Source organism: Mus pahari, chromosome 7 (genome assembly GCF_900095145.1).
Source record: "Mus pahari chromosome 7, PAHARI_EIJ_v1.1, whole genome shotgun sequence".
Lineage (NCBI taxonomy): Eukaryota > Metazoa > Chordata > Mammalia > Rodentia > Muridae > Mus > Mus pahari.
This window is the reverse complement of record NC_034596.1, coordinates 32,519,533-32,535,575: the sequence shown is the minus strand read 5'-3', so window position 1 is coordinate 32,535,575 and position 16,043 is coordinate 32,519,533. Positions and strand designations below refer to the sequence as shown.

General features: G+C 37.2%; 1 protein-coding gene across 13 annotated transcripts in view; it reads left to right on the top strand.

The window, feature by feature from the left end:
- Hdac9 (histone deacetylase 9) overlaps window positions 1–16,043 on the top strand; it is an 822,768-nt gene that overhangs the window by 763,747 nt on the left and 42,978 nt on the right. For all 13 annotated transcript variants that reach the window (XM_021201632.2, XM_029540516.1, XM_029540526.1 and 10 more), the window contains one exon: window positions 11,834–11,967. In XM_021201632.2, coding sequence (XP_021057291.2) covers window positions 11,834–11,967 — 134 coding nt within the window. The remainder of the gene's footprint in view (window positions 1–11,833; window positions 11,968–16,043) is intronic.

Genomic DNA, 16,043 nt, shown 5'->3' with positions numbered 1-16,043 from the left:
AGGAGAAGGAGAAGGAGAAGGAGAAGGAGAAGGAGAAGGAGAAGGAGAAGGAGAAGGAGAAGGAGAAGGAGAAGGGCAAGGAGAAGGAAAAGGACAAGGAGAAGAGATGGGTGGAAAGAAAAAGAAAAGACCATTTGGTATTTAGGCACTGTTTCTCAAGCAGTTCTTTTTAAGATAGAAGACTTATCTGAGAACATAGCCAGTATTAATACAAATGTTGTCAAGGAAGAGTGAAAAATGTATTCACTGGGGATCTGGAGCCAACTCTAGGTCTGTTGTTGATTGTTTGCCTTCATAATTACTCTTTTAATATCTTATTTTTCTTGTTCTTAAAACTAAAAAAAAAAAAGCCTGTCATACATAATCTTGATTTCTAAATACTATTTCATTATGTCTTTGAATAGGAACACTGAGGTTCAAGGAGAATTTGCATCATCCTGTGTCCTTGACATATTAGGTTTGCATGAAACACTGAAGGCTTCCGTGGCTACCCCTACAGTAACAAGTGGCATGTTTGGATCACAGACAGATGGGTTGATGTGCAGTAAAATTGTCAGTCAACCTTTCCTACCATGATTATTCTTGAGAAGTCCTAAATATTAATTTTATTGCTCAGAAATAAGACAGTGAAATGTGTCATTGTTCTAGACTTTGTTTAAAATCCAGTGAAAATATCCATTTTCTTTCCGAAGTACTGAGAATGGAACCTTATTTTACTTCCCAGAGCATCACTGACTGGAAGAGTAAAAGGAATTTTACTGTATTTGAAAATTCTTTCTTGAAAACATATGTAATATTTATAGGGCAGCTTGGAGTAAGCCAGCTGAGAGATTTAATGATAATAATCTCCATATTTCTTCTAAAATTGATTTCCGGTTTCAATGAACTTGGAAAGAGTCCTGGGACATCAAATAAGTAAAGATCTTAACATGAAATGAATCTTCAGACTATGTTCATAGATTTGCATTTTAAACATGACCAGAAAAATATATATCTTTACCCATTATTAAGGTGATACTTTAATGAATTTTTTTTTCATTTACATGAAATGGACCTTTTTGGCCACAGATGAAAGGGTTTTATGGTAGCGACAATGGTTTTGTGAGTTAAATGATCCCAACATCATCAGGAACGAATCACAAGTGCCTACCATATGAATTACAGCACCGTGAGTCTTAAAAGGTATTTTTGTGGCAAGCATTCCTCCCATCTGCACAATCAGATTCTGCTTTGAAGTCCGCCTTGAGAGCCTCACAGTATATGAGAAAGCCACACGCTACCCGAGCTTCTCTAGTTCTCTGAAGACTCTATTTTTCTGTAGAACACAAGGTAACTTAATGACAGACGGGCTAAGAGGGGGAAATGGCTATACTTTATACAATTAGACTTCACTCTAGAAATGCTCTTCAGTAATTTTTTTTTTTTTATGGTTTGGATAAAACTTTAGAGACTATGCCAGTTGATGTGCAACATTAAATTTCAAAATGAATTTGGGCAAAAGCATTTGAACCCTTTGATCTTTTCTATATGGAATATTTAATGAAATCTTTACAAACATTTCAGGCTCCCAATGAAACTAGTCTGTTAATAAGTGAGCATACTGATACTGTGTCTTAGGCATGCAATAGTCACAAAAATGATAGGAATCTCAAGATGATGGGTGCAAATATTTCAAGAGACTCCGGTGACTGCTGACTTTCACACTAGTACCTCTGATAAATGGCAGTGTTAGGAATAGAGGAGGGTTAGCTGGAGTAGCATGTTGGTTTGGGTTTTTATTTGATATATTTGTAGTACAGACTCAGAACACAATAGCTAAGAAAGGCTTGCAATGAATGGGAAGCAAGTGTCAGCAAAGTTGGAGCCTTGTAAGTACTAAGTGTAGTGACTTATCTAAGTATTAACTTCATGTCATTATTCCTGTATTAATCGAATAAGACATGGCAAAGGGGTGCTTTCTGAGGGCTTGTCTTGTGACTATCACCCATCACTGTTAGTACAGTACAGCAAAATAGGAATGCAAACTACATTGCAGGTTGGAGAGAATTCTAACTTCAGCCTGCAGTAGTCCATTTCCCTCAGGTTTGATTTCTATAGAGACCTCCAATGCCATTTACAATGTCATGTTAAAAACAAACTTTCTGGGAGGTTCTTGGGTATCTTTGAGCTCTCCCAAGAATATATGAATTGTTTACAACAGACATCACCATAGATTCTTAAACAATAAGACTTAGAAAATACTGACTGCACGTCATTATAATTACGCCTCCACATGACTCAGCCATCATAGCCACCCCAGAGCCTTGTTTATAGAGAGAAGTCACTAAGCAGAAGAGCAAGCCTGTCCCAAGCCATGCACAGGAGCTCAGGAGTCACCCCAAAAAGGGGTATTTTTTTAGGTAGGAGTTGCCTTTTTAATCTCATATAAAACTTAACAGTGCTAAAAAAAATCTTAAAAAAAAAACAAAATTGGCTGATTTATTAATATATATGAAATGATATTGAGATATGATATGTATTTGCAGTATAGTAACATTTTAACTGTTTTTAACCTTTTTTAATTTATTTTTTTTACTATTATTATTTTCTTTATTTACATTTCAAATGCTATCCCAAAAGTTTCCTATACACACTCTGTCCCTGCTCCCCTACCCACCCACTCCCACTACTTGGCCCTGGCTTTCACCTGTGCTGGGTCATATAAAGTTTGCAAGACCAAGGGGCCTCTCTTCCCAATAATGGCCAATTAGGCCATCTTCTGCTACATATGCAGCTAAAGACACTAGCTCAGGGGGGTACTGGTTAGTTCATATTGTTGTTCCACCTACAGGATTGCAGCCCCCTTCAGATCCTTGGGTACTTTCTCTAGCTCCTCCATTGGGGACCCTGTGTTCCATCCAATAGCTGACTGTGAGCATCCACTTCTGTGTTGGCCAGGCACTGGCATAGCCTCACAAGAGGCCACTATATCAGGGTCACTTCAGCAGAATCTTGCTGGCATGTGCATTAGTATCTGTGTTTGGTGGCTGATGATGGGATGGATCCCAGGATGGGGTAGTCTCTGGATAGTCCATCCTTTCATCTTAGCTCTCAATTTTGTCTCTGTACCTATATCCTTTCATGGGTATTTTGTTCCTTATTCTAAGGAGGAATGAAGTATCCACATGATGGTCATCCTTCGTGGTTTTCTTGTGTTTTGCANAATGTATCTTGGGTATTCTANNTTTCTGGGCTAATATCCGCTTANCAGTGAGTGCATATCTAGTGACTTCTTTTGTGATTGGNTTACCTCACTAAGGATGATATCCTCCAGATACATCCATTTGCCCAAGAATTTCATAAATTCATTGCTTTTAATAGCTGAGTAGTATTCCATTGTGTAAATGTACCACATTTTCTGAATCCATTCCTCTATTGAGGGACATCTGGGTTCTTTCCAGCTTCTGGCTATTATAAATAAGGCTGCTATGAACATAGTGGANCATGTGTCCTTATTACCAGTTGGAAGATCTTCTGGGTATATGCCCAGAAGAGGTATTGCTGGGTCCTCCAGTAGTACTATGTCCAATTTTCTGAGGAAACGCCAGACTGATTTCCAGCATGGTTGTACAAGCTTACAATCCCACCAGCAATGGAGGAGTGGTCCTCTTTCTCCACAACTTTACCAGCATCTGCTGTCACCTGAATTTTTAATCTTAGCCATTCTGACTGGTATGAGATGGAATCTCAGGGTTGTTTTGATTTGCATTTCCCTGATGACTAAGGATGTTGAACATTTTTTTCAGGTGTTTCTCAGCCATTCGGTATTCCTTAGTTTTCTTTCTTAGAATTCTTTGTTTAGCTCTGTACCCCAGAGGGTTATTTGAATTTCTGGAGTCCAGCTTCCTGAGCTCTTTGTATATATTGGATATTAGTCCTCTATCAGATTTAGGATTGGTAAAAATCCTTTCCCAATCTGTTGATGGCCTTTTTGTCTTGTTGACAGTGTCTTTTGCCTTACATAAGCTTTGCAATTTTATGAGGTCCCATTTGTCAATTCTTGATTTTACAGCACAAGCCATTGGTGTTCTGTTGAGNANTTTTTTCCCTGTGCCCATATCTTCGAGGNTTTTCCCCACTTTCTCCTCTATCAATTTCAGTGTCTCTGGTTTTATGTGGAGGTCTTTGATCCACTTAGACTTGAGCTTTGTACAAGGAGATAAGAAAGGATCGATTCTCATTCTTCTACATGATAGCCGCCATTTGTGCCAGCACCATTTGTTGAAAATGCTTTCTTTTTTCCACTGGATGGTTTTAGCTTCCTTGTCAAAAATCAAGTAACCATAGATGTGTGGATTCATTTCTGGATCTTCAATTCTATTCCATTGATCTACATGTCTGTCGCTGTACCAGTACTATGCAGTTTTTTTTTTTAAAGTCTGATGATTATCTCTTATTTATAAAATAAACATCAATGAACTACAAAAAAAAATGTAAAAATGACCATCACTGGTTGATGGAACCATGGGTTTGTTATTATATAAATTTGTGTTACTGCTGTTGTTTATTTAACTTATTTATCAAATGAGAGGTTAATCTTAATAGAATAAATAATAGTATATGCCATGATTTTTACATATTACACTACTATTCAGTGATTCTTTTTATTTTTAACCTTTTTCAAATGATCCAATAGATATACTAACTTTTGTCTTCAAAATAGTTTTCTTATAAAGAAAATTAAAATAAAACTAGTTATGGCTGTTTCCTTCTGCTGCCTCTACATTTTGAGAAAGATCTGAAAGCCCGAGAGTGGTGGCTTTGAGCTGTGCCAACTGGAGAGATGTCTTGGTTGGTGTCCCACACCTTAGCTATTAGTTATGTATGTAAGTTTTAATCTTTGAGATCTTTAAGAGCAGCTTTGCATTTCGAGCAACTTTTCTGAACGCATGAAAATGCTGACACAAAATGACTTCTTTGGCAGAGCGAAGTCTCATAGAGTGTCAGGAAATCTCCCTGAAATTGATAATTCAAAATTTTCCCATATTTACAGCTCATTAGGGAGAAAAAAAATACATTTGCTTCTACTATATTAACCGAACCAAACAGGATTTTATATTAAAAGTACTTCTCCAAATCCCTTCAACAGTCATGACTGGGTTTCCGTAGTTTTCCTGTTCAGCTGTTGTAGATTGAGTGAGAAGTCTTTCTCACAGCTTCTTGTGTTTGGCTTATGACATTGTAGAACCTTTTGGACATGGGCCCTAGCTGTCAGGCATAGGACAATGGAGGGCAGAGCTAAAGGGTCATAGGCCAGCTAGCCTTGTGGCAGGAGCTATTTGCTTCCTGACAGCCTACACACATAAACAGCTGCCTCGTGTTTCTGTGGGAACCTCTCCTACCACTCTGCCTCTATGGCAGTGATGGACTGTGCTCCTGAACCATGAACCAGAATAAATCCTTCTTCTCTTAATGTGTTCCTGTCAGGTATTCTGTCAGTGATGTGAACAGCAACTGATCCAGCTGTGCTTGGTCATTATGAGAAATGATTTGTTTCAGACTACATTCACTCTGGCAGTTTTAATTTCATACTATGTGAATCCTTTCTAAAAAAAATATCAGCCGGCGTACATGCAAGCTATGTCATATACAGTCTAGTGATATAATGTAGTATACAGCATAGTATTTTTAAAATACTATAGTCATACCTTAATCTACAAGAGGACCTCCAAAGAAGTGGTGTCCAATCTCTCTTGGAAAAGATGCATACACACACACACACACACACACACACANAGAGAGAGAGAGAGAGAGAGAGAGAGAGAGAGAGAGAGAGAGAGAGAGATACATACACACTCAATTCATCTTTCTCATTGAATTCAATATTCATGAATGCCCGTCTCAGGGAGCTGCGTATGCTCTCATGGTTGTCCCTCCCTCAATTCTGTAGTTCTTCCAAAGCAACAGGTTAATCGTGGGATTCCAATTCACCTCTGTAGCCCATGCTTACTTGATCCCACTATGCCTTGTGTTATACTGTCCAATTTCTACACCTGAGTACTCAACCCACCAGCCCTCTCATGCAGGGTACTCCCTTTTCCTCGAGGAAGGACCTTTCAGATACATTTTCAGCCCTAAATGGCTATGAAAAGTGAGACAGTGAGAAAAGCCCTTGTATCATTGGTGAATCTAGAAGTTACATGGTGACACAAAAGTCACGTTGATAGTTATTAAAGCCTAGCTTCTAATCAAACAAATACATATTCCCATGCGCAGGCCTGACTTCTATTAAAGCTTCCCTGTCCTGAAAGTAATGTCTTGGCACTGGTCACTGTTCAGCTGGTATTTTGATGTCTCATACATGTGCAGGAGAAATGGACACAGAAGAACTTGGGATAACAAGACGGAGATATTCTTCTTGAATTACTGGCTTAGATTAGTGAGAGTTAGTAAGAATTTCATTTCTTTGCTGTGCCTGCTGATTTGCTCTTGCATCACCACCCAAGCTCAGCTGCCTCCATCTCTGACTCCAGGGATCGCATGGGCAGCATGTAAGTGGAAACAAAGCCTGTAGGTAAAAGAAAGAGGAATTTGGACAGAGATCAAAGATTAGCTTCATTCCACTGTTTCCTCTGGCTTTTTACAATCCCATCTAAATTTGGCATTTTATGGGACTTTTCTTATATTCTCAAAGGTAAAACTGAGCTTAAATCAGATTTCTCTGTCTCTGTTCGAACAAAATACATGTGATTTTATTTGCTCAGCAGGAGTTTTATCACCGAATTCTCAACTTCTATGAGCATTCAGTATGAAATATATAATATATGGACTTGAATTTTTTTTATTCTATTTTGAAACTGGTAACAAAGACCTGGTTAAGTTACAGAAGAAGCTGTTTAGAATACTCAACAATACCATTAACTGTGACCCTGTCTAGGATATTTTAAAGTTTTTCTACAATAAAATGAGTTGCTATGTGCTGTTTAATGCTGACCAAGGCAAAGAATATTTCTGGCACTGGAGTTCTACCATCTTTTGCGACTCCTCTGGTAGCAAGGTACAGACCACAGACATTGTTCTCATGTTTGTATTTTGGTTGTGAGCCTAGCATATAATGGCTAAGCCATCTTTCTCATTCTATCGTCCTCATTCTTAAGTGTCCTATGTAAAATAATCAGCTGTTCCACAGGAAGTAAGAGACACTGAAAAGCTAGAATGCCTTATGACTTTTTTTCCATGTACTCTTTTTTTTTTTTTTTTTTTTTTTTTTTTTTTGGTTTTTCGAGACAGGGTTTCTCTGTATAGCTCTGGCTGTCCTGGAACTCACTTGGTAGACCAGGCTGGCCTCGAACTCAGAAATCTGCCTGCCTCTGCCTCCCGAGTGCTGGGATTAAAGGCCTGCGCCACCAGGCCCGGCCCATGTACTCTTAAAAATAATATTTGCCAACTATATAAGAATATGGGACATTTATAAAGTGACTGTTTTGATTTGCATCCAAACTGTAGTTAAGTGGTTAGTATTCCAGTGCTTTACGGTGGTAGCCAGGAAGCCATGTCATACGGCTCATAGCTAAGAGCAAGCCAATGCTAGACCACAACTGAAAATCTGTACAGTTGGTTATAGAGTATCTCTATTTATTCTAAACTTTTAGATGATATAGTTTGTTATGATTTTGTCCTAAAATGGAGCAGCTTTTGCTTAAGTTCATGTTCTTACTACTTGACCATTCCATGGGGTTTCGCTTTCCTCTGCCAACGAGATTCTGGGAATTTCTTTTTATGTATATGTATAAGACTGTAATACTTTAGAGAAGTACAAGTGTCAGACTGGAAAACAATCCAGGCATGCCTTAAAGAATGAGCTTCTTTGCGCATATTTGCTCTTACAAGTGTCTATGCTTTGATATGTGCAGATCTATGTGAGTGTTTCAAATACTATGAGCTGTATGAGTCCAAGGATGGGAAATTAGGTGTTGTCTGTTTCAGAAAGAATAATAATACAATAAACAAAAGTTCAGGGAAGCATTCTTTGAGTTCAGGAAAACATCAAGTAGGGGCAAAACTGAAGAGCTAGAAGACCACTGATTAGTGAGGTGAACAGAAAGAAAGTTCAAAGAGGTGAAGCATGTGGGGATCTTCAGACAATTGTAACTTTTTCTTGTAAGACTATGACAGGGAACATAGGACATGCTGCATACAAAGTAGGAAGCATGACCATCGGCTTCAGGTCACAATAATGCATCATTATTAAATTAGAAATTATACTGAATGTAAAATACTAATGTAAACTAGTAATAGAAAAAGGATAGGAATATCAGTTACCATCTCTATCAATTCCTTGGTAACTTCCACACTATTCTGAAAAACAAAGTTTGTTAATTTTTAAAAATGTATTTGGTTTAAAATTAAGTATTTCTTCTTTATGTTAACAAAACATAAAATAAAGTGTCAAACAGAAACAACTTTTATTTTTATGCATTTATTATGCAATTATTTCTGCAATTGGACAGGTTTGTATATGATGAGTTAAAAATGTATTGAATGAGAAAGTCCCAATTTGGCAAAATATTGGTCATTTTAGAATATCCATCCCCAAATCTTCACTTTGCAGAGCATGCTTCTTGCATACTAGAATAGACAGTCAAGAGTGTGTACCTATAATGGGTAGGGATGTGACTCAAGACCAAGAACAACAGAAGGCCAGCTCAAAAGGACAGGGCATGTGAAAGAAAAAAATGATGAAGAGAGAGAAAGAGAGAGAGAGAGAGAGAGAGAGAGAGAGAGAGAGAGAGAGAGAGAGAGAAAGAGAGAGAGAAGCCTATTTGATTTATCATTATTGAGAGAGAAAAAAGAAGCAGAAGGAAAGAGAAAGGGAAGAAGTGAAAAATGAAGTAACTTCTGGGTAAGTGTGATCAGGCCTTTCAGTACATGTTTATGATAAATATGCCAAATCAAAACCCTAAATCAACTCTGCAATCCATGATCATGATAGTAAGATGGATCTTAGATGACAGTAGCTCAAGCATTGAGCAGAAGAATGCACACTTACACTCTACCAGGCTTGAAGGACAGATATGGTTTTCAACCCAGGTGTCTTAGTTAAGTTAGAGACAATAAAGTATAATAGAATAATGGCTTAAAATGGCAACTGATTTTTTTAATTGCTTTTGTCAAGTCAAAAGCACAAAGCCAGCATGGATAGGTTCTGGTGAAGGCTCCCATACTTAAAACTTCTAGTAGCCTCAAATGCCAGGAACAATAACAACAATAAAATAAACAAACAAAACAAGAAAAATGGTTAGAGCACACTTTGGGATTCCAGTGTTTTTAAAGTTTGAAGTTATCGCCTAATTACCAAGAAGCCCACCTGCTGATGCCACCTGCTGATGCCACCTGCTGATGCCACCTGCTGATTTCCACCCTGCCCTAGGTGATTAGGATACCAAAATACCAACAAGAGGGAAGAGAAAGTAAGGTGACACTCAGTCCACTGCACTAGATGTCAAAGATTTCTCATCTATAAGACTGTAGTGTATATGAGCTCAAGAGATAAAAAGTAAAAACAGAAGGAAACAAAACAGAAATAGACAAATTCAAGGAGCTATAGAGATGAACCCATACAAAAACCTAAGAGCCAACTAAACTTATAGTGTTTAAATTTCAGATGTAGCAAATAAAATATGCTGGAGAGAATATGAAGTCATAAAAGGCACAAGCAAGGAACAAGAGACTACGAAAATAATTTGGAATTATGAAATATAAACAAATAGAAATGCTGAGATTAAACACTTCAAGTTAATAAAGGTTCTAAATAGACTGGAAAATTTTGAAAAGATAAAGGTGGAAAATAGTTATGAAGGAAAAAAATCTATGTAAAAAGAGAAAATTTCCCACAGAAAGAGATTGGAAAATATGAACCATTTAACAGATATAGGTGACAAAATATGCATACATCCCATTGGAGTTGGAAAATGATAAAAGATAAAAATATATATTTTTAAAGTAAACTTGAACATACAAATAATAGAAGAAATTCATAAGAAAATATAATTGAAGAAGACACAGATAGCATGAGGAGTCCTAGTCAAAAGCCTTCACCACAGAGAGGTCAAGCCTGAGTTTAGAGAAAATACCTGCCCAGCGTTCTAGATGAGATAGCAAAGACAGGATGTTAGCTATATCACAGCTCAGATAGCAAAGACCGGATGTTAGCTATATCACAGCTCATCCTAATCAACACAGGAATGGAAAATCAAACATTTTCCCATTCATGAACATGGGTCAATCTTCCTAAGGAAATATTAGTTAGATTAGTTATTGAGATCATACAAAAGAACTAATATATCAGAAACAATCTTATTTTATGTCATAAGTGCAAAGATATATTAGAAATACTCATGAAGGCATTCTAACTCACAATATTTCCAAATTGTAGGAAGAAAGAAAAAGCCCAGTCCTCGGAGAGGATTAAATGAAATTCTACAGCTGTTTAAATGATAACTCCAAGTCCAACTAGAAATGGATAACTCCTCCCTCATACAGAACAAAGCCATAATAATGAGGCCTGGTCCATCCACCCTTTTAGAAAGGTCTCCCAAGAGTTGGCAAGGATGTAGTAGATCTGCAATTCTCATGTACGCATCTAAGTGTGGGGGGCTGGTAATAGGCCTTTGGAAATAATCTGGGATTACTTAACAGATTTTAACTCACAACTTCATTCCATTCTTACATATGTGCGCCAGAAGACTTTCATAAGGATATTCCTGGCAACATCGTTTGCAATAACAACAACTAAAAACTAAAAGTTTTGTGGCAACAATAACAAATATCTATAGAAAGAAAAATGGACAAGCCAGTAATTCATCTCTTCTGTGAAAGAAATTGGTCTATTAGACAGTAAAGAACTATAGTGTCATGCATCAACATATTTGAGAAACTCGATGCGTAGAGGGAGCCAGCTGCAAATAAATGGAGCTACTTGTGTACGGTTCAAAGGCAAGCAAATTAAACAATAGAAGCTAAAAAGCTAAATGAGTTCCTTTATAATTAATAAATATTATGATCTTCTTCAAAAATAAAAGCTAATTCAGACTCCTGACACCTGAGGGGAATGAATGCTGTTGGAGAATGGCATGCATGGGGTTTCACTAGAAGCTCCAACAACACTTTTCTTGAAAAACAAGTGAGATTGATATGAAGTCATCTATAGCCTACTAATGTATAGATGTCATTTATATATTTTTGCATTTATCAAATATTTTATAGTAAAAGACTATAAAAGTTGAGCCATATGTAACAGTAATGTAGTACTGCTAGAAACTTTCTTTTTATAATAAAGATTACTCATGAAGACAAGAAGCACGTGGCAGACAGATGGAATAGTTTACCTCATTAGCATTAGTCTGTATGTGTGTGTGCGCGCGCGTGTGTGCGTGTGTACGTGTGTATGTGTCTGCGCGCTTGCCTGTGTCTGTGTGTCTGTGCGTGATCATGTGCATGTGGAATCTGGGGAAGGGAACGTAGAGCCACAGACATCCTAATCAAGCACTCTACCACCACATTACATTAACAGCTTCTTCAAGGCTTGGATCTGATGGTCACACATCCTGTTAAGTGAGCCTCTGATGTATATTGGTGAAGAGACAAGTGAGACAGTGCAAGTCCCGTGGTGTTTTTTATATCCATGGGATCTTGGGCATTAGTGCCCTTGTATGCAACACTGACATAATAATCTGGGGCATTAAATGAAGTAGTACTAGAAAATCCTAAGAAGTAACTAACAGAATAAATGCTCAGTCACTGTTACATACTATGTGTGTCTTCCTTATGTCATGATCTGTTTTTATTGTGGTAGGCTTTGGTCATTTGACGAAGCAACTGATGACATTGGCTAATGGACGTGTGGCATTGGCTCTTGAAGGAGGACATGATCTGACAGCTATTTGTGATGCATCGGAAGCCTGCATAAATGCCCTTCTAGGAAATGAGGTAAAGACTAACAGCACCCAACACAAGGGGTCCACGCCGAGGTTACGTGCATGTGTATTTTAAAAGTTTATCCTTTAATCTCTGAAAGTAAATTATTCTGTGTAGCTCTCACCATGAAGGATATAGGCACAAGAAGTTTCTGCTGTGTTTGACTGACATGCCACACTCTCTTTCCAGGTAGAGTATCCACATAGCATTCCTTTCAATCAAATTATTTACACAGCCGAAAACTGAGCAATGAAATCCCTTGGAAAGAAGAATGTTTTGTCTACTGACCCAATCAAATGGATATTGAATCATTTAATATGAAATTAAACTTCTAGAAGTTTTTGAGATTTCCTGTAGGATCGCTAAGTCAGAAAAAATAAAGCCATTTTAACAGCGTTCTTAAGATGTTTTTCATCCTATCTTCTTGAGAATGATAAGGAATCTTTTCAAGGTTGAAAACCTACTATTGCCATACAGCTGCAGTGCAGAAGATCTAAGACCTGAACTTGAATCTAAAAGGTCAAAGGTCTACATCACACATCTAACATACAGCACAAACAGCTAATCACTATGCAGGCTTCTTGTTTATTCCCTTGGACATTTGTGTCAAAGTCAGGACAAGATTTTACATCAATTCATTGCAACTCAGCAACTATTTCAATGCTTGTATATATTGATTACTATCATCCAGTAAATAGTCCAATACATAAAAGTATTCTTGAAACCTTTGCTTTATGTCATTTAACAAAAACTTATGATATTGCATATGTATTTATGAAATATTGTGCTTTTTTCCCCATACACTGAATGCATAAATTTCACTGCTGAATTTACCACATGAGTCTAAAGTGCTTCAACACAACTACTTTGCCACATTTATTGCATAAGTACATATCTTTTTTTTAATTTGAAAAAAAATAATTGCAGGACTAACAAAGTGCCTAACGCTGTTTGTTATGTAGTTTTAGAAAGTGCATTCGCTAGGAGGCTCTAAGGGCATGATAATTATTATGAACAGTGGGCTGCTCTTTCAAATAACCCATCATTCACAGGATCAGAGGTCTAAAATATAGTCTTTTATAATTGTTATGAACGAATGGTGTCAAACACAATGGGAGATGATTTGGAGATAGCAACAAAGGAGTATCAAAATGTTGTATTTATTTGGGGGGTTGGTTAGCTTAGACTGCTTGCCCACTGGATAATGTGTTTTTGAATGATCAAGCATGTTCTTTAATCACTTGTGTAATCTTACCAACTTTGATAGGTCTCAGAATGGTGTCACCAGAAAACCAGAATGAGCTATGCATTGTGACCCCACAGATGAACAGTTTAGTGGCTCTCTCAACACACCCATTCAAATGAGTCTCTTTACTATTGATAACCTCTGTATATAACCAAATTCTCAATTCTAAAATTGCATCTCTGGTAAAGATGGTGTAATCTCTCCAATGATCTTTTACTTTAAAGAAAACTAGGCTCTGACACACAGTTAAGTAAAAGCATTACTAGCCAGTCTTAATAAGTCTACATGGCTGTAGAGATAGCTAATAAATAAAATTCAGGAAGTGGTGACTGAAATTATTTAGGCGCTATATCGATTATTTAACTGACTTGAATTCTTTGGATGCCTTTTAGCAAGTTTTACCTTGTGATTATAATATACTAGCTAAGATCTTATCTCCTTTGGTTGGCCATCTTCAGTTGCTTAAGCAAAGTCTAAAATTTGTTTATCCTAATCTAAAGAAAGGGAAAGGGTAGTTGTGACTAATTATTTCAGTTTTTTTCCTAATAAAAATTCTAGGGACATAGTCATGGATATACTAGGGACATAGTCATGGATATAACTTTCCCATGGGATACTAAAGGAATGACAGATGAAGTTGGTATATTGAACAATGAAAGGTAAATTTTGTTGCATTGGACCTCTCTACACCTAGAAGAACAAAGCAAAAAGAAAGAAGGATTTTTTTAAATGAAAAATGGAAGAAAAGCACAAGTGTGTTGTACATTATAATTCATTTGGAAAGAGGAAATGAAAATGTAATACTTGAAACAACCCAAGAAACAAAGAGTTCTCACTTTCATTGACAATATAATTTATAATCCAAGGCCTGCCTTCCATGCTTTTTTTGCAGGTCAAAGTCATTGCGACTACAGTGAAGTATTAAATTTCATTTCTGCAGAAAAAAATAATATATAAGGCATATTGAGTATACCTCACCATTTAACCAAAGAACTTGCATGCAGTTTCTACTGCAGTTTTATGTGGTAATCTCGGGATAAGAAAACAAAAACGACATCTTTCAGATGCCAATTGCTGCAATTTAAAAAAATCCCAATTTCCCTCCAAGCCCCCTTGCAAGTGATTAATAGAGCAATTATGACTTATTATCTGGGATTTCACTTTTACGAATAACACAATGTAGTGAAGCTGGAGCTTAAAACACTGACAGAACCAACTAGCTTCCCAACCATGAGCATGCAATTGAGCTCAAATTAGAAGGGTCAAGAGGGCCTTTGTGAGGGACTCTGCACTTCGTCAGATGTATTTATTCATGTGTAGAGGATTAGAGTTCAGAAATATATTGCCAGCTTTTAAAATGCTATTCCTTCCTGCTGTTCTTGGCCAGGTCTTGTCAATACAGCAGAACAAAACAATTCTTCCTCATCTCTCCTCCTCCTCCTCCTCCTCCTCCTCCTCCTCATATTCCTCTTTCTCCTCCTTCTCCTTCTCCTTCTATCTTATTATAAGCAAACTAATATATGATATAACCTCAAGCAATTGTAGGTTCAGCTGAAACCATTAGTTGCATATACTTGTAGACAAAGATGGGTACCAAAAATCACTGTTTAAAAAAACAAAACAAAACAAAACAAATGCTACTTAAACATTACACCTCAAACAGGCTTTGTCTTCTTTTTAAATACTTTCAGCATGAAAAAAAAAATATACTTAGCAAAACATCTAACTTTTCTTTTAAGAAATTTGCACAAGATCAGTCAAATAATATGCTATTAGATTAAAACTAATTTGACTGTGGTACAAGAAATTCCTGGAGAAGACTGATTTTTGAAATCATACTAGAAGTCTTTCTCTCTCTTTTCATTTATCCTTTTTCTTGGCCAAGTATAGAACTGAGGGTTATCAATCTAATCAAATCATGGTGGATATTTTTAACTGAAGCCCTTAAAAACACCAGCTTGGAATTTATGAGAAATTAAACACCTACATGAGAAAATCTTGAGATCGATTGGAAAAGCATCAGGTACAGCACTGGAAACAGCCACCTCATTTTTAGATTTAGAGACAGGAACAGTCATAATCCTTGGAGACTTTTATTTCAGTCATCTGGATTGGAACTGCCTGGTAAACACACTCACTTTCTCTAAGGCCACTCCCAACTACTGTTCTACAAAGCCAATTAGCAGCACTTCAGGCTGCTTCCCTTGAAAGAAATCTTCCCTAGAGGTGAGAAAAGCTTTAGGAATTTCTCATCCCTATGGAATCCAATCTAAAAACAAACATTCTACTGAGCAAAGGAAAGAAGAAGATATGCAGGGTGGGAAGCTTCAGGTCATAGAGGTGAGAACAGGACCTTACAGATGCCACAGAACATACAAGAATAAATAGTGGGATCAACCTCATGAGAAAGAGAAGACAGGATTTTTTTAAGCACAAACCCATATTTTAAGAGCTAGAGTTGCTCTTGAGATGGCGCTGCAGGCTCTAGACTTCCCTTGCTCATCAACTCTGGATTTTCTAGTTTGTTCCCATTTTCTTCTTCTGTCTTTCCTTTCTTTCTCCCTTCCTTGCTCGCTCCCTCCCATCCATCCTTCACTCTCTTCCTCTTCCATTCCTCCTCCTCCTTTTTTTCTAAATAACTACTGTCTCTTCTAAACTATAGCCAGCTGCTTTCCCCTTTGGCTGGGATTTCACACACAGTGGCTAAATGTGGAGATTGCCTTTGTTTTTAAAGATGAATTGGGGGATGAGGGGTCTAAGACACTGAAAAACAGAGACATCTTTAACTGATTCCTAGTGGGTGTTGACAACCACACCACAGGTGAACCCTCGAGATATTGAT